Source organism: Macaca mulatta, chromosome 6 (assembly GCF_049350105.2).
Source record: "Macaca mulatta isolate MMU2019108-1 chromosome 6, T2T-MMU8v2.0, whole genome shotgun sequence".
NCBI lineage: Eukaryota > Metazoa > Chordata > Mammalia > Primates > Cercopithecidae > Macaca > Macaca mulatta.
The window spans coordinates 39,377,991-39,397,380 of record NC_133411.1 but is presented as its reverse complement, the minus strand read 5'-3'; the positions used below and the strand labels follow the sequence as shown (position 1 = coordinate 39,397,380).

Here is a 19,390-nt window from a genome sequence, read left to right as displayed (position 1 = left end):
TGCATCCCTGGGATGAATCCTACTTGATCATGGTGAATGATTTTTTAATACACTGTTGAATTTGGTTTGTTAATTTTTTGTTGAAGATTTCTGTGTTCAAGTTTGCTGGGTATATTGGCCTGTAGTTTTCTTTCTTGTTATATCCTTATCTGATTTTTGGTATCAGGGTACTGCTAGCCTTGAAGAATGAGTTTGGAAGTGTTCCCTCCTCTTAAATTCTTTTAGAGGAGTTTGAGAAAAATAAGTATTAGTTCTCCTTTAAATGTATAGTAGAATTCACTAGTGACACCATCAGGTCCTGTGCTTTTCTTTGATGGGAGACTTTTGATTACTGATTCAATCTCCTTACTCATTGTTAGTATGCTCAGATTTTCTATTTCTTTATAATTCAGTCTTGATAGGTTGTATGTGTCCAAACATTTATCCATTTCTTCTATATTATCCAGTTTGTCGGTGTATAATTATTTATAGGAGTCTCTTGTGATCTTTGTGTTTCTGTGGTATCGCAGTAATACATCCTTTTTCATCCTGATTTTTATTTACTTACTCTTCTCTTTGTTTTCTGTCTAGCTAAAAGTTTGTCAATTCTATTTGTCTTTTTAAAAAACCAACTCTTTGTTTTGTTGATCTTTTTATTGTTTTCCTGGTTTATATTTCATTTATTTCTGATCTGATCTTTATTATTCTCTTCTACTAATTTTGAGTTTAGTTTATTTTCTTGTTCTTCTAGTTCCTTGAGGTACAATGTTAGGTTATTTAATTGATACCTTTCTTCCTTTTTTATTAGGCATTTATTGCTAAAATATTCCCTCTTAGAATTGCTTTTGCTTTATCCCATGGGCTTTGATATGTTGTAATTCTATTTTCATTTTTCTCAAGAAATTTTTTTAATTTATCTGATTGGTTTGGCTCTGCTTCCCTACCCAAATCTCATCTTGTTGCTTCCATAATTCCCATGTGTTGTGGGAGGGACCCAGTGGGAGATAATTGAATCATGGGGACAGGTCTTTCCCATGTTGTTCTCTTGATAGTGAGTAAGTCTCATAAGATCTGAGGGGGAGTTTCCCTGCACAAGCTCTTTTTGCCTGCCGCCATTCATGTAATACATGACTGGCTCCTCCTTGCCTTCCCCCATGATTATGAGGCTTCCCCAGTCATGTGGAACTGTAAATTCATTAAATATTTTTCTTCCCAGTCTCAGGTATGTCTTTATCAGCAGCGAGAAAATGGACTAATTAATTATCTTTTAATTTTTTCATTGACCCATTGGTTGTTCAGGAGCAAGTTGTTTAATTTCCATGTATTTGTGATTTTCCCAATGTTCCTCCTGTTATTGATGTCTAGTTTTATGCCATTGTGGTCTGAAAGATACTTAATATAATTTCAATCCTCTTAAATTTGTTAAGACTTGGTTTGTGGCCTAATATATAATGTATCCTGAAGAATGTTCCATGTGCAGTTGAGAAAAGTGTGTATTCTGCAACTATTAGATAGAATGTTCCGTATGTGTTTGTTAGGTTCAGTTGGTCTGGAATACAGTTTAAATCCAGTATTTCTTTGCTGATTTTCTGTCTGCCCATTGATGAAAGTGGGGGATCAATATCCCTTACTATTCATATTGCTGTATTGCAATCTATCTCTCCCTTCAGTTCATATATATTTGCTTTATATATTTATGTACTCTGATGTTGGTTATATATATTTTTATAACTGTTATGTCCTCTTGCTGAACTGACTCTTTTATCATTATATACTGACCTTTTTTGTCTCTTTTTATAGTTTTTGACTTAAAGTCTATTTTATCTGATATAAGTATAGTTACTACTGTTTCCTTTTGGTTTCCATTTCCACAGAATATCTTTTTACATGCATTCACTTTCAGCCTACATTTTCTTTACAAGTGAAGTGAGCCTCTTATAGGCAGTGTATAGATGGGTCTTCTTTTTCAAGCCACTCTATGTCTTCTAATTGGAGAATTTGATCAATTTATATTGAAAGTAATTATTGATAGGTACACACTTATTACCCCTATTTTAAAATTGTTTTCTAGTAGATCTTTTCATTCTTTCTTACCATATTTCTTTCTGGTTAAGCAGTTTTCCCTGGTAGTATTTTTGATTCCTTGTCTTTTGCTTTTAGTGTGTATATTATAGGTTTTGCTCTGTGGTTACCATGAGCCTTACAGAAAACATCTTATAATTATAACAGGTTATTTTAAGCTAATAACAACTTAACTTTCATTGGGGGAAAGAAAAAAAAAAAAACCTCTACACTTTAGCTCCACTCCCCCTCCACATTTTGAATGTTTGATGTCACAGTTTACATTTTTATGTTGCATATCCCTTAACAAATGATTGTAGTTATTATTATTAACAGTTTGTCTTTTAACCTTAATACTAAGGATGTAAGTGATTTATATACCACCATTACAGTATTAGAGTATTCTGAATTTGACTGTGTACTTACTTTTACCATTCAGTTTTATACTTTCAGATTTTTTTTATTACTCATTGGTACCCTTTTCTTTCAGCCTGAGGAACTACCTTTAGCACTTCCTGTAAGACAGGTCTGGTGGTGATAAATTTCCTCAGCTTTTGTTTGTCTGGGAAAGTCTTTATCTATCCTTCATTTCTGAAGGATAGCTTTGTTGGGTACAGTATTCTCAGCTGGCAGTTTTTGTCCTTCAAAACTGAATATATCATCCCACCCTCTCTTGGCCTGTAAGTTTTTTCCGGAGAAGTCTGCTGCTAGGCATATTGGAAATCCCTTATATGTTATTTGCTTCTTTTCTCTTGCTGCTTTCAGGATCCTCTCTTTGTCTTTGATCTTTGACAGTTTGATTGTAATATGTCCTGAGACAGCCTTATTTGTATTTAATCTGATTAGAGACCTTTGGCATTCCTGTAATTTGATATTTATATCTTTCTCCACGTTTGAAAAGTTTTCTGCTATTATTTCTTTAAATAAGCTTTCTACCCCTTTGTCTTTCTTCTACTCCCTCTTGAATGCCAATGACTCAAACATTTGCTCTTTTGATGCTATCCCATAAATCCTTTAAGCTTTCTTCATTCTTTTTTCATTTTTTCTTTTTAATCCTCACTGTATATTTTCAAATATCTTCAAGTTCACAGATTGTTTCTTCTGTTTAATCAACTTTGCTGTTGATATACTTTTCATTTTGTTCATTGTATTTTTCAGTTACAATATTTGATTTTTTAAAATATTTCTCTATTCAATTTCTCATTCTGGTCATTTATTCTTTTCTTCATTTCATTAACTGTTTCTCCGCATTTTATTGAAGTTCATTGAACTTCCTTAAAACAGCTACTTTGAGTTTTTTTTCAGGACGTTCATGGCACTCCATTTCTTCAGGGCTAGTCACTGGCGCCTTATTTTATTCATCTGATGATGTCATGTTTCCCTAATTGTTCTTGATCATTTTGGTCATGTGTCAATGTCTACACATTGATGAAGCAGATACTTATTCCAGTGTTCACAGTCTAGCTTTGTCTAAGAATGTCCTTCAATAGTAAGCCTATCTAGAGATTTTGGGCAGGTTGTCAGGGTGTTGTCCCCAAGACTCTGACTACTGCACACATTGCAGTGCAAGGGGGCCCTCTAAGCCCAAGTCTGTCACAGCTAGCACAGTGCCAAGTTGAAGTCCCATGGCTGCTAAAGCTGTCACAGCACGGGGCTAGAATCTCATGGCTGCTGAGACTGCTGCAGTGCTGAGGTGTAACCCAAAGCCCATGGTCACTGAAGCTAGTACAGCACTGTGGCATGCCCAAAACTCGCAGCTTCTGAGGCCTTCCTGACACTAGGGATTATTTGGAGTCCAAAGCCTCTGTAGTTAGCCAGCAGTGATGCAGACCAGAACCTGAGTCCATCTTGCAGGGGCTATGTGTTCCCATCTGGTGTTGGGATAGGTCTAGGGGCCATGTCTGTGGGTATCAGCCTGACATCAGGCTGCATAGGACTTTCCAGTGCTGGATTTTACTGTGGTGGGCCCAGTATTAGAGTGCAAAGCAAAGTCCTATGCTTATTTCTCTTTCTTTCTCTCAAGTGTATGGTATGTCTCTCCATGCTGTGCTGCCTATTGCTGGGGAAGCGGTGACATAGGTAATGTATAACTGTCCTTCCTACCTTTTTCAATGTGTCTTTTCTTATTGTTATGCTATAACTAGGTACAGTGATCTCCAACCTGGTTTCTCTAGCTCTTGGGAAGCATTTTCATGCGTGGATAGTTATTCAAATAGATGTTTATGCAGGGGAATGATTGCTGGAGAGTCCTATTCCACCATCTTACACCATCCTCCTCTTCTAAATCTTATTTTTTTAAATGTATTTCAAAGTAAATTTCAGATGTTGGTACACCTATCACTAATACTTCACCAATTCAAAACAATTTACTTAGTTTATTTTTAACTGCTATTGTAATGCAGGTTACTTTTAGGTTATACACGACACAGACACACACACATACACACACACCCCCGTCTCAAAATGTCAACTGATGAATGTTTCAGTCAATTGGTTGCTTTCAATAGGACTTACCAGGAGCATTCATTTTTATCAGGCATGTTGGTTCTTAAAAAACAAAGAATGAAAAATCCTTTGCAAACACTCTAGCTTTTGGCTGCTTTGCTTTCAAAGGAATATGGAATTGATCTTCATAAAGCAAGCCAGGGTCAGTACAATAAAATTGAAGAAGAATGTTGAAGAACTGGAGTACCGTTTTACTTATGACTTCACAGTCAGATCTCATTATGGTAGATTGTACTAGCTTTATCCCTTCTCCTGCAACTTGGCCTTTTCAATCATACCTCCCATGCCGTTCCCACACAAGCCTCTCTTTCCTTTGGTTTTAAAGACAAATGGGGGAAGGAGAATTGTTGAACATTGGACTATTTTAATCCCTCCCCACCTACTACTTTTCAATGTATGAGTAAACGGTATTGCCTTTGCTTCTTAGCCTCCAAAGACATGATAAAGCAAGTCTGAGGTAGCCCCATGCATTACTTCAGGCTCTACCTGTTCTCTAGGTATTGAAGATGAGATATTTCACAGCACAGACTCAATGAGAGTCTCCTTAAAACCCCACTATTCCAATAGCTTTTGGCAGCATGTAGGTGGGATTTAAATTATATATTGCTTCAGAGTGACTCTCTGGGGCATTCACTTCTCTGAATCATACTGAAATGTGGGTTTTCAAATGTCTGCATATGTTGTGCAAAAATGTTGGCACATGGAAGTGACATTTTTTCTGTATGCAATGAATTCAGAAGCTGGGAGTAGTATCAAATTAATCACACAATGTGAAAACGTATTTTCCCCAAATGAAGCCATTGTTTTCCATTCCATAACTGTCTGTGAAGGGCCAACCATATGTAAGATAATCCATTAGGCAATGAAGAGGATACAAAAGTAGAGAAACCATGGTGCTTTTCTTGACCAAGTTACATATCTAACAGAAGACATGAGTCAGGTATACAGATAATATAATATAAAGTAGAAAGGGAGAAGAGAGGAATGGCTTCTGGCTGGAAGAGTACACAAAGACTTCATAGAACTGGAGGTAACTGGGACATGCTTTGAAGCTTGTGTTTCCTTGGGTAGAGACAAGAGAAGGATATTCCAAGGGGTCAGATCAACATGTGGACAACATTCGGCATTGGGAAAGTGAAGAGGAGGTCTTTGGAATAGCAAATAATCTATCCTGGTTGGAATACAGGCATGTGCTCAGTGAAAAGACAGGAAAGTGAGTTGGGGCTATATTGTGACAGATTTCAGAGGCCCAGCTTTAGAGTTTGGAAAGCAGTAGTAAGCCAGAAAAGAATATTAAATTCAACAGTGATAGGATTGGAACTTCATTTTGGGAATATTATCCTGGTAGAGTATGGTTGAAGCAAAATGAAGATGGAGAACACATCATAGAAATAGCATCTTTTACATTTATTCTCTTAATATCACAGTAAAAAAGTAGCTAAAGAAATTTTGATATTCTAACTGCAAATAATGTCTTTCAGGGTAGGGAGCCATGCAGCTGATGCCTGAAAAATCTATTACTACTACCGTGGCCTGATCCTTTCTTCTTGATTTTGTACAAAGTCCAAAACAAATGTTGGGTGTTTTTATTAAACTCAAAGTTGACTCCAACTCTTTCATCAATATCAGAACTTTATGACTAATATAAACACCAAAAGTCTTCATTTGAGGAAATAAACTCTAATAATTCATGATATAAAATTAAGGAAATGAAATTCTTTTCATTTCCACTTTCGTGGATGCCTAAGCTCAATTATACATTTATGTCAATGTTGTCAATATTAGGGCTTACAATAAATATAGAAAAGTTAACTACCACTATATAAACTCTATAAACCGCAATGAATCTAGTTAATATGCACTAACATTGGAGTGCCCATTATGTACCAAATGTTTAGGTACTTTTGTAGGTATATCTTCTGTCATCATCAAAGTTTCTCATTTATTTATCACACAAAACCTTCGTAGTACGTATTATGGACCTTAAATTTCAGATGAAATATATAAGGCATAGAGAAACTATTCTATCTGGAATCAGACAGCAATACATTTTAAAGCTAGAATTCAAACCCAGGTCTGTCTGACTGGAGTCTTACTACAGTTCCTCCAAGGTGAAGGGATGAGTATTATGGGTATAGGTTGCGGCTAAGCTTGTCAATTACTTAAAAACGACTATCAAATGAATGCTTGTGGGTTTTTTTTTTCCAAACTAATGGTTTATCTAACTACACCAATTAGGAATTCCCAGAACATCAAAGAGATGTTTGAGAAACTAACAGAAGCCTTGAGACTGGAATGATAAACCTTGAAATATGACACATTGAAGGTCTAACAAATATCATTTGCTACTAAGGAGGATGGCTAAATTGTGGAGGGATGGAAAGCTTCAGAGCCAGGCTGTGTCATCTGGGTGGTCCTTGAGATCCCAAGAGGGTTTTCCATAGAAGACATCTGAAAAGATTTTGGGGATATCCTCCAGCTGCTACAGCTGCTTCTCAGTTGCAAACAGACCTGCAGTCATCCAGCGTTTTGTAAAATAAGCCACTTTCCCCACATACCAACCAGTGAGGAGCATGACTGAAAGCTGTCCCAGGTCACTCTACAGAGTGTCCCATGACACACATGGAGTCTTTCCACGTGAAGCCTGGATGAGGAGCGTGTCTTCTTGATGAGGTCCCTCCTGGCTGCAGAGCTAGACTCAAGCACATAGCAATAATCGCACTCTTATCCATTAGCTGCAGAAACACCTCTGGGTTGATGGGAAGCAACAAGGGCTAGAGGCTGGATGACCTAGGTTCATGTCCTGGCTATTCTTGTTTCCTTTTTGTTAAGTCATCTGCCCTGACTTCCTGGTAGGGCAAGGATTGCAAAGATCAAATGAGATCATTTTTAGAAGTGCTTTGAAAAGTGCACAGTGGTTCAACCAACTGTATCAATTTGTTTTTGTTGAGATCAGCCCACACCATCTTCATCTTCATCAAAGAAGGCTGTGGTGTCTAAAAAAAAGATTTTTTTATAATTTAAGAAGCAACTCTCACTGAATATTCTACCATGTCTAGTCAGTCCTTTTTGTTATGGTACACAAACAGAAGGAGTTTCTAGTAAACTAGGAGTGGGAGGGACTAGAGTTCTAGTTGATATGCCTTAGAAACTCACTCTATTTAATCCACTGGGTAGTGACTTTTTGGCTGTTTTTGTTGTTGTTGCTGTTGAGACAGGGTCTTGCTCCCATCGCCCAGGCTGGAGTGCAGCGACAGGATCATGTATCACTGCAGCCTCGACTTCCTGAGCTCAGGTGATCCTCCCACCTCAGCCTTCTGAGTAGCTGGGACTATAAGTGTGCACATCACCACGACTGGCTAATTTTTTGTATTTTAGTAGAGACGGGGTTTCGCCATGTGGCCCAGGCTGGTCTCAAACTCCTAGGCTCAAGCAATCCACCCACCACTTCAGCCTCCCAAAGTGCTAGGATTACAGGCATGAGACACTGAACCTGGCCAACTTTTTTTTAAAAGGGATTAATTTTACCTTTGTAAAATGTGGGAAACATATAGTAACATATAGCACATATGCACTTACCCATATACATATTTTTGAACCTTACTGCAAACTGGCCTAAATCAATTTGACTGCTTGGTTTTTAGATTCCTTTTTAAAATTGTGGTGGCCTCCAGCAAGTAAAAATAGATGGTAACTATTTGCTTTTGAACCAGGTTGTACACTACAATGAAAGCAAATTCCAAGTCAAATTCTGCCACATATACAAATATCCATGGGCAAGAAGCCACAAAAATTATCATACAACCTGCTGCTGTAAATTTGGTGATGTCTCCTCTTTGTCCTTTCAGGAACTCCAAAGCACTGCATCAGAGACAATCTACCACATCTGGTTCTTTTTCTTCCTGTGCACATTACTGAACCACATTTCCCAGAAACCTTACAGTTGGGTTGGGGCAACATGACCATATTCTGATTTGGCACAGAAAATCTCTAACAAGACTTCTTTTTCTTTACCTCCCACCCTGGAGGTCCATTTTAAAGATGGTGGTGTTATAAGATGGTGGTATTAAAAACAGAATGACTCGAGTCTTCCAGTCACCCTTTCGAGGAAGACAGTTGAGGCGGGCTGCCTAGAAAGAAACATCCACTTTGGACTATAGACTAAGTCCAAAAAATAAATTTTTTGTCAAGCCACCAAGATTTGGATTTGTTACAATAGGTAATGCTAATTACCCTAATTAATACAAGCACCTGCTTGAATCTGCTAAGAGAGATACATCAATATTCTCATGGCAAAATCAGCGAACCATCTTGCTGGGTGGGGCCAGGCAAACGACTACAATTGTGTAAGGGAAATGCAGAAATGAATGGAACTCTAGCTGTATTCAGCCGCTCCAAAGTAGCTTGATTTCTGGAGTTGTTGGATTCTTACTCTTTGTCCACGTAAAAATAGAGGGACATGAATAATCTTTCTAGTTAATCACATATTTCACCAATAAAAACATTGCATCTAACATAATCTATGCCAATTAACAAACCCTCTAGTGTGACTATCTGATAACATCATTCTAAGTATTTTTGCTGCCACTTTGAACGTCATAATAAAGTTCTTCAAATAATTACTAACCAGTCTGAATTCCTGCCTAAGAGAGAGGTGAAGTTCCAAATATTTAACCACCGGCATGGCACAATCACCAAGAGATGAAAATAGATGTAAATTCTTATGCCAGAGTGGTACCTTCTAGCCTGGATTACTTCAAGTGTTAACTAAGACCCCCTAGGGTAGAGATTAAAGTAATTCATACAGTCACTGTTTATATTGAAGTATTTTAAAAATAAATCACAGACAATATAACAGGTGCCTAATTCACAGCCATCACCCATTTTATTTATTTCTCTGCTCACTCCAAGAAGTACAAGCAAAGGATCATGGGATCTATTCCTAACGGAAAGATTAGATCAATAAAATTAGCCATCTGTCCATGGAAGTCTTTAAACTCAGGTTGTATTTAAGTATCATGTTTCCAAGTGCCCAGATGTTACAGAAAAGTGCCTGCTGATACAACTCCTTTTGCACAATGTAAGCCACTAAATGGCTAATATAAACTTATTGCACCAAGAAAAATAAATAGCATTAACATTGCATTAAATCTGATTGGGGATTTTGGTTGCCCTGTCAGCAAACACAAGCGTTAAAATTTAAATTGCTCAGGACTTGCAGAGTCAGACAAGAAAGAATTGTCAAGTGTCTTTAGGGGAATAGAGAAGGGGGATACTGGAAATGAGATCAAAGCACTGGGATGCATATCCTTGCTCGGTCTGGTTGGTGAAAGTAATAATAATTACTATGACTATTGTTAGATCATCTTCTGTCCTTAGGTAGCACTTCAGCTCTTTCAAAGCACTAGTCTGCTTTGGATAAGTGGGGTCTTTTGCCAGCTAAGGAAACATCAATAGGAAATGGACTAAGTGAGCCCGGTCTATCTTTCCATGTCCCTAGTAGTGATTCCTGAATTACTCCAACCAACTTATCAGTGAGCAAAACCTGGACCATTTCTTAGCTCTCTGGCTTTACGGAGACTTTCACTGACTCCCAGCAACATATCAGTTTGGATAATTCTGTTTTAGGAACAGTTGCTGCCCTTCCACATCCTGCAAAACCTCCCCCAAGACAATTACCAGGCAAAAATCATCCTCATTTTCCAAACCAAAAATCAAGGCATGTGGTTGACCAGAGAGTCTTTCTAATTTGTTAATTCATTTGTCTGAAAAATGTTACAATTCAATACAAATTACATCACATGTAACCATACCTTAATACATATGGAAAAGAATAAAAAGTACATAAAATCACAAATGTCTGTGTTTATTACTTCTGATGCCTGGAAATTAGAAATTCTTCTAGGTTTTTCTTCTTTGTCCAGATTAAACAATCCCAATTTCTCAAATATTGCCTTCAAATGTCAGTCTTCTAATCCTTTTTAATGCCCTGGTACATTACCATATTGGATCTTCCCTGGAACACTATATGGTAGGGTCTTTCTTTATCCTATTTTTACAGATGAGTAAACTGAGGATTATGGAGCATATATAACTGACCCACTGTCACCATGTAGCTGTAAAGTGTCAGAACTTGAACCCAAATGTGGGTAACATCAAAATATGTGCTCTCACGCAAGCCTTCATGCTCCACCAAGAGAAACCAGCCTTGAAGGCTGAAAGAACAAGCTTGGGATTGGGGGTGAGGGAAGGTAAGGGGGGAAAACGTTGGTTATATAGAGAACAGCGTGGCTTTTTTATTAACGCCATTGCAAGGTTTCCCTCTTTGACCAGTCAGCTTAGAGTCTAAGGGCAGGGTTGTTCTGGTTAAACAGAGATGCCCAGAGCAACGTGTTGTCGTCGTCAGGAGTTACAGCTGGGTGTGGTGGTAGGAAGTGGAGACGATCAGCATAACACAGAATACCTGGTTCGAGGTACCAGGGAGAAGTAGGCAGTAGGGGAGTCCAAACTCTCTTTTGGCATGTCTCAAAGTGTGCATCAAGTCATCTGAGGTTCTTGTTTAAAAAGGCGGGTGCCTGGCATTGCACTCTAAAAACTCACATCCACTTAGTGCAGGAATTACTGCTGAGGGGGGAGACCCGCGCAGAGCCAGCTCTGGAACGTGCGCCCTCTGCTGGCAGAAATTTTGTTTGACTCACCTAAGCCACTCTACATGAGAACCCATGAGGGGTTCTGCAAGGAAGCAAAAGTACCCCCGCTCATTTCAGGAGGCTGAAGTTACACCCTGGGGTCCTTCCTTGAAGGGGAGGTCCACAATCAAAGATGGTTTTGTGGAATTTCCTCTAAAAGCTGCCATATCTCCTCACCTTTTCCCTTTTACGATACCTGAAATAGCAGGTGCATCTCTAAGATGTGCAGCTTGACATGTAAAAACAAAGGCAAGGCACACGGGCCTTGAGCGACTCAAAAGATTTTCTGCTGCAATCAAGACATCACATCATTCAGTCAGCTGGGAAACACTACAGTCCCGTTTGCCAGGGTGTGAGGCATGAGAACACGAGGTAGCCACAGGATAGCCCTGGGCAAGCTGGGGTCCCACCTCAGCCTCAGATGCTGAGTCCCAGTCTTCCAGAAATCTAGCCAAAATTACTAGACCACTTTTGGGCTGTAGTAAGCCATGAACAGATGGACAACTATTCCCCAAAGAATGCTAAGGTTATTAAAGCCCTCGGCTCTGGGTAAGAAAAACAAAAAGCACCAATCAGCTCCTTTCTGGCCAAGCCACTCTTCCCTGAGAAGGAATTCAGAAAAACAAGTCTTGCCTCACATTAAACTACACTTACTCCTGACCTTGACTTCTCTGTCCCTTTACCTCACAGAGAATTAATGGAAAGAAAGAGTGAGACAAACAATGAGCGATGGAGTCAGAGAGAGAGGTGCTTCCTAATGAAGATTAAACACGATGTTGAAACCAATAGGAGGGGAGGCAGGCTGATGGAGTGAAGAATCAGAGGAAAACATGTCTGTCTGCCTGATTTACTTGGGGCGCTAGGAGTTGGGTGTTGGGGATGCGTGTGCTACGTCTCTAGCCCCTAGCTTCTAGTGCCCCATAGGTTTTGTGAGCTAGAGATTTCCCGGAGAAATGAGACAGCCTGAATCAGCACTGCGATATGGAGTACAGTGGACTGGAAAGCGGACAGGAAGGAACACACGGATGAGAGAATCTCCCCCAAAAGCCACGCTTTGGGTAGAGGGTTTGGATAAAAGCTATAAGCGAGGAAGTAACCAGTCTCTTGTGAATTCCAGGTAGATCAAGGTGGCATTGGGGAAGTAGACCAGGGTGACCCCTGATCCCTGGCCACCGCCCATTAGCCATTCAGCCTCACACTAGCAGCAGCAGAATGCCACTAGAGGTGCATGTATCTCTACCAGCAACCAACAAGGTGTATTGCCCACAAGCTAACTCTTCTCTTCCAGCCTTTTCTTTTTGCTTCCTGACTTTCCTTACATCTTTATTCTAGTTTGATTATACCACTAGAGAAATGTTGAGAAAGTGGAAAGAAAAAGATGAGAGAGCTGCATCTTGCTAAGGATGACTGTGGACGCCCAGATCCTCCAGGGAAAACCTTGAACTCTGAACACTGATTTGACCTTCTCCCACTGACCCTGGGACCTCAGGCAAACTGGACAGGCAGGAGAAAAGGCAGGACCCGTGCAGTTCTCCAGCTCCTCTAGTGCCAGAGAGTTAATAAATGTCAGGAGACTTGTCTAAATAAACAAAGAGCAACCCCAGGCTCTAGGCCTGGGAGCACCAGTCTTTAACCCCAGGAACCCTTCCCAGACATGCCACGGCAGTCAGCCCTAAGTCTGACTTCACTGACAGAAGCTTGTAGAGAGACAAAGATCTATACCCTATCTACTGCATAGAAATGAGGATGGCTTCATGGCGCCAGCCACTGTGGCCTGAGAGCTACAGCAAGGCTTCCAAGCTGGAGACGGCTTTGCCTCTGACGTAGCACCTCCCACCACCAAGCATAAGAGTGCTTAGAAAATAAAGCCAAGATAGCCATACAAAAGCAAATAAACCTCGACTTATATCTCACACCTCATACAAAATTAACTCAAAATGAATTATAGACCTAAATGTAAAACCTAAAAAACTTCTGCAATAAAACATAGGGAAACATCTTTGCAGCCACGGGTTAAGCTTTCAAAAAAACAGCGTGAGCTATTTAAAAAACTGATAAATTAGACCTTATCAAAATGTAAATCTTCTGCATTTTGAAAGACACCATTAAGAAAATAAAAAAGACAAGCCACATACTAGAAGCTGAGATTCACAAAACACAGATCTTATAAAGTACTTGCATCCAGAATATACGAAAAACACTTAAAACTCAATCATAAGAAAATAAACATCCCAATTTTTTTCTTTCTTTTTTTTGAGACAGTCTTCCTTTGTCACCCAGGCTGAAGTGCAGTGGTGCAATCTTGGCGCACGGTAACCTCCGTCTCCAAGGGTAAAGTGATTCTTGTGCCTCAGCCTCCCAAGTAGCTGGGACTACAGGCATGCACCACCAAGCCCGGCTAATTTTTGTATTTTTTGTAGAGCTGGAGTTTCGCCATGTTGGCCAGGCTGGTCTCGAACTCCTGGCTTCAAGTGATCCTCCCACCTTGGCCTTCCAAAGTGCTGGGATTACAGGCATGGGCCACCAAGCCTGGCAAACATCCCAATTTTTAAAAATCAGCCAAAGATTTAAACAAAGATTTCACCAAAGAAAAGATGGCAGATAAATAATTTTTTTAAATGTTCAATATAATTAGTCATTAGAGAAATGCAAATTAAAACTGTGATGACATACTATTACATGCTTTTTATAATAGAATCGCTAAAACAAAACGGAAAAAACAACTCTACCAAGTGTTGTAGAGGATTAGGAGCAGCTAGAACATTCATACATTGTATGAATGTAAGATGGTACAGCCACTTTGGAAAACAGTTTGGTGATTTCTTATCCAGTTCAACATACACCTGCCATGTGACGCAGTGATCCCACTCCTGTTTACCAAGAGAAATGGAAACATATATCTTCCAAAGACTTATATGTGCACGTGTCTAGGAACTATATTCATAATAGCCTAAAACTGAAGACAACTTAAAAGTCCACTAACTAGCAAATGGTTAAACAAACTGGAATTTCAACGCACAACTACTCAACAATAAGAAAGGAACAAACTTCCAATATATGCAAAAACATGGATGCATCTTCCGGATGCAAAATATGACATTCTGGAAGAGGCAAAACTGCAGGGATAGAAGTTAGATCAGTGGTTACCAGGGGCTGGGAGGGAGTCATTTTTCTACAAACGGACACAAGGGAATATGTAAGGATGATGGAAGTGTTCTATATATTTCTATTCCGGTGGTGATTACATTGCTGTGTATGTTTGTTAGGGCTCATCAAACTGTAGACTTATGAAATTTATTGTATATAAATTATACCTCAATAAATCTGACTTTAAAATGATAATAAGGACAAGAGTTAGCATTATGCCTGCGGGAATGAAGTGACTTGTTGCATGCTGGTTCCCTCAGTTGTCTGGATTTCCCCCTCCCTTCTTCCTGCCCCACCACAGAAGAATGGCAGTCCTCCTGCACTTTCTGGTGAGACTCAGGTGATGGGACAAGCACTAGGCTAGAGACCACTCAGGAGGGTGGGAGGTCTAGGTACTAGTTCCAGTTCAGCTTCTGATGTTAACTGGGGCAAGTCACTGAGTCACCCTCAACCTCACTGCAAAATGAGGATTTTTCACTTCCTTCCAGGCCTATGATTCTAACTTGGAGTCTGAAAAGGAATGAAGGCTATCCAACACGTTGTGTTTCCACACCGTGAAGGTCTGGGGAAAGGACAGGGCCCTAAACCCTCCCATTCTTCGGTGACCCTTTTTTCTACCTTCAGGTTCTCTAGTGGGCCCTCTGGCCCTCACAAGCCTTAATCCTCAGGAGTTCAACAAGAGAAGCAAGTGGTTCATCATCACACCATAAGGCCACACCCTGTGATTCGTATAAATGAGGCCAGTAGACAGTAGCTTCCAAAACTTTTTCAGTATCATAAGCGTTCTGTTGTGTTAGGAGGCATGGGCATATCCCATTTACAAGTGTTTAAGAGCAACACAGGATCCCCACACAAAACAGCAGCCTCCACCTAGCCTCCAGTGTCAGACCCACGGGAGCTCCACTCTTCAACCTCCAGGAAGACACCCTACAAGACATGTTACACACCTCTGCAAACACAGTGTTCTGGGACTCAGTTTCTGGTCCTGAAGATCAGAGCTGAAATTTCCATTCCACCGCTTACTAGTTGTGTGACCTTGAGTGAGATATTTAACCTCTCTAAACCACAATTTCTCCTTCAGAAAAAAAAGAGATAATAATAGTCCCCATCTCCCAGGGCTATTGGGTTGATTAAATAAATCACTATGCATCCAGTTCTTAGAACAGTGTAGCAAGCACTTAGTGTTCGTTATTATGATTTAATTTAACTTAATTTGAAAACTGTCATTTCTTGTAAGTCTTGGCAAATGCAGAGGTTTCTTTATTAATGTTCAGTGTCAAAAGATGAGCTATCTTGGGGTGAAGAGAAAGGTTGCTTGTGTTGAACCCAAACTAGACTCAGACTTGAAGCTGCTACTCGGTTTTTTCTCACCAGAGGTAGGTGGGGATGGGGAATTTGCAGGTTGATTTTGAATCCAAGACTTCTCCAACAATGCTGTACTTACCAAAAGTAGACTTAGGAGTATGAGAAGACAGGGAGGGTCATCCAAATAAAACAGAAGCGCTCCAGTATGCCTGCACAGTGGCCACGATACCTTCAAAGTACTATATATGAACCAATTTCTGTTGAGGAAACAAGGTACAAAGAAACTCCCATATGGATACTAGCAGGATTTGCTGGTGTCTGGGGAAAATTATAAATCAGCTGGTTGCTGCTCACATCAGAGCCAAGCAGGGCACATTCAGTTTTTTAATCTGGACCAATTTTCCGGATCAAAAACTAGTCTTTCCAAGGGATGTAAATGCAGGAGGGAAATTTCCCCTGAAGTTTATGAAGTAGCCGTCATTTTAATCTGAGAAGTTTTCCAACCTGAAAGCCAGTGTCTGGATAAAATTATAAAGTAATAAAAATAAAACTCTTCTAGGTTGAACCTAAACACTTCTATCTCAAATTTTATGTAATTAATACGCCAAAGTATTTAAGAGGTGGTGTTTCCACTATCAAAACCCTATCTATGCTTCAGATAAAACCAAAGAGGTCAGCATGGCATATACCTGATATGAATATCAGAATGAGACCCTGAATGAATCAGGTAGAAAATCTTTTTAGGAGAAGAACTACAAAAAATAAGAAAGAAAATATGGTGACCCATATGAGCAGTTTTATGCTACAGGTTTTTATAAAATACTTCTTAAAAATTCCCGTTAAATGGATTAAAATATATCCTTAAAAAAGCATTGCATACAATGTTCATGCTTTAAAACTATAGATATAACTATGCTTTGTTTAAAAATTGTGACAATTAATGGGTTATTTCATGTGAATAAATCTGCAAAATGCAATTGATCGTGATGTGGTTATCTTAAGGAGGAAAGTTAGAAAGAAGCCCTTCACTGAAATCCTTGAAGGTGTGTGTATGTGTGCATGCAGGAAGAGAAACAGTTTAATGTGATATTACCTTGGACTGAAGCTATTATCTCCAAAATGAATTGAAGAGCTCATCAGTGGAATGGCTCATAATTTAAATATGGTGTAGATTATGATAACGACCTTAGATTTCAAGGCAGGTAACAAGTGCTGGTAATAAGAGATACAGCGCAAAGACTGAGAGTGTTTCCAGAGCCGAAATGCAACAAGTCATATTTCCAGATAGAGAGTTCCAATGTGAAAATATTTAAGCATCCACATGGGATCCCGCTAAGACGATTTTCTTTGCCCTCTGATAAATTTTCCTAGCTTTGTCTCTTTCTTACAGAAACGTTTGTGAAGACAAACTGCACTTTCTGTGAGGTTTTGCAGACTGCATTCAAATAAAAGTTACATTGTTTTCCATTGTTCATAAGATATAATTAATCCCATAAGACAACCTCCCTTACAAAGTAAGCTAAGACAAAACAGATTTTTCAGAATTCTAAATATGGTCCCAGCAGAAAATAATAAAAATCATTATTTGGGAAACAATGTTTAGAACTTCATTGTTTAGAATGTTCTACTTTGAATAATCTCACAACATAGGCCAAATCAAAGTAGACCAAAATAAACGAAGACTTTTTACCTATATGAAGCTAGAGGAAATACACGTTATGGTTTCAAGTTCTCCCCCAATCCTCAATCCCTTATAACAAGCTGCAACGCACATATCTTTGTTTAAATAGCAGAGCAAAGACAGGAGTTCAAAACACGGTAAAATTAACCCACTGGGTGCTTCCTTCTGAACAAACGGCCCCAGAGTGGAAGAGGATGCTAAGAGCAGAGTCCACATCCCCGCACAGTGCGTGGACAGGACCGGAGATGGGCAGAGGGGGCTCCAGGCAGCCCTTAAGACACTTAACAGGAAATGGCTGAGCTCTGGACACTATGAATTCAGTAAGATGTTTGGAGACGCAGGAGGGGCCGGTTTGACTCCTCTGCACCGTTGCCATCCTCTGTAATTGAGACAGCACGATCGCTGTCCCAACTCTCAGCTCTCTGCGGTCAAACACGGGGACCACCACCTCTACCGTGTCTGGAAAACTGATCATTCTTTTAACAAATAAATACCCTAGAGCCGCCCGGGGGCGGGGGAGGGCGAGGTTCGCGTCTTTTCTCAGCTCCTGGCAGAGCTGAAGCGAGTTAAGCCGACGCTGGTCGGGAAGAAGGAGGCGGTGCGCTGCCGGCTCTGTGTCCTCGCCCGGGAGCCCAGCAGGGGCGCTCCGGGCGTGGTGGCTCCGGGCGGAGGAGCGCATTACCTGGTTTTCGGATGGCCGCTCGGAGCGACACCGCGCCGGGTCCGAGGCTGGAAGCCAGGAGCAGGAGCCGGAGCAAGACGCCTAGGATTAAATCCATTTTGCCGCCGGCGCCTGCAAAGTTTCACCAAGTCCCGGGCGCACAGGGAAAGGGCGTCTCCGGGGGCGCGTTGCGGACGCAGCCCCCGCGGATTCCCGGGCCAGCGCGAGGAGGTGGGGGGTTTCGGGGTCTGGGCCCGGAACCACGGGGCAGTTCCAAGAGGCAGGACTGCAGCCGGGAGGTCGGCGTGCGGGAGTGAAGCCTGCTGCAAGCTGCAGGGCTTTTCGCGGGGGCGGGGGCGACGAAGGAGGCGGACGGGGAGGGAAGGGCTGGCCGCGGGAAGGAGGGAGGCTCGACCGGCCCGGGGATGAAATTACAATCGAGTGGAATTGAGAGGGGCAGGCCCTGAAACGTTCACTCCTCGCCCACCTCGGAAGCAGACAGACCGCCCCTCACCCTCTCTAGCGACCCCCAGCGTAGCCGTTCCTGGCTGGTGACCTAGATTGGGGGCCTGGGAGGGACCGACTTCAAGCACTGGAGACGCAAGGCAGGAGTTAGGCGACTGCGGGTCGAGGACCCTCCGCGGTCCTCACCCTGAATCCTTGGGACGCCCCCCACTCCACTCGGGCCCTCCTCCTGCCGCGCCCCTCTAGGTCGCCTCCACCCAGCCTGGCGACTTTTTCTAACACCTCAAAGGTTGCTATAGTTCGTCCAGAGCACTTGGAGGAGCGAGGGGTAGACGAGGGTCTGTGATTTGCAAGTGGGGTGGGGGGTGAGAGGAAGAGGGGCTGGGCCGGCCGGGTCTGAGGCGCTAAGAAGATAAATGGGATTTAAGGCGCGCAGATGGAGAGCTGAGGCCAGGCGGCACAGACGCGGACGCCGGGTGGAGATTAAGGCCCGGAGCGGGGGAGTGGGAGCCCTTACCGGCAGACGAAGGCAACTTGAGACCCTCCTGGGGAGGAGATGAAACTCCAAGTTAAGCCTAGCTTCTCAGGGAGGGACGCGAGCTCGAGTCCTCCGGCGTACTGAGAAGAGCGCCCGGCGGCGCCCAGATGGGGCTGGGGCTGGGGGCCAGAGCGGGGTCCTGGCCTCTGATCCCGGGATCGGGCTTTCTGGGTTGTCTCCCTGAGAGGAGAAAGACTCTTTCTCTTCCGCTGAATTTGCTGCCCCAGTACTCAGTGTACCTTTTGCCAGATTTTGCGGTAGTGCCCGGAGAGGGGAAACCTTGGGACCCACGTCCCGTTGCATACTGGCGTTCTGACCTCCAAACCAGCGAGAAGAGAAAACAGATACAATAAATAAAC

At 41.5% G+C, this 19,390-nt stretch overlaps 1 protein-coding gene across 2 annotated transcripts in view; it reads right to left on the bottom strand.

Moving 5' to 3' along the window:
* The window catches only part of EGFLAM (EGF like, fibronectin type III and laminin G domains), a 200,477-nt gene extending 181,820 nt beyond the window's left edge, over positions 1 to 18,657 (bottom strand). For both annotated transcript variants that reach the window (XR_013418163.1, XM_001083277.5), the window contains exon 1: positions 18,050 to 18,657. Coding sequence is in view for 1 of the 2 variants with exons in the window: in XM_001083277.5 (XP_001083277.2) it covers positions 18,050 to 18,146 (97 nt within the window). In the remaining variant the exon portion in view is untranslated. The remainder of the gene's footprint in view (positions 1 to 18,049) is intronic.
* Between the last annotated feature and the right edge of the window lie 733 nt (positions 18,658 to 19,390).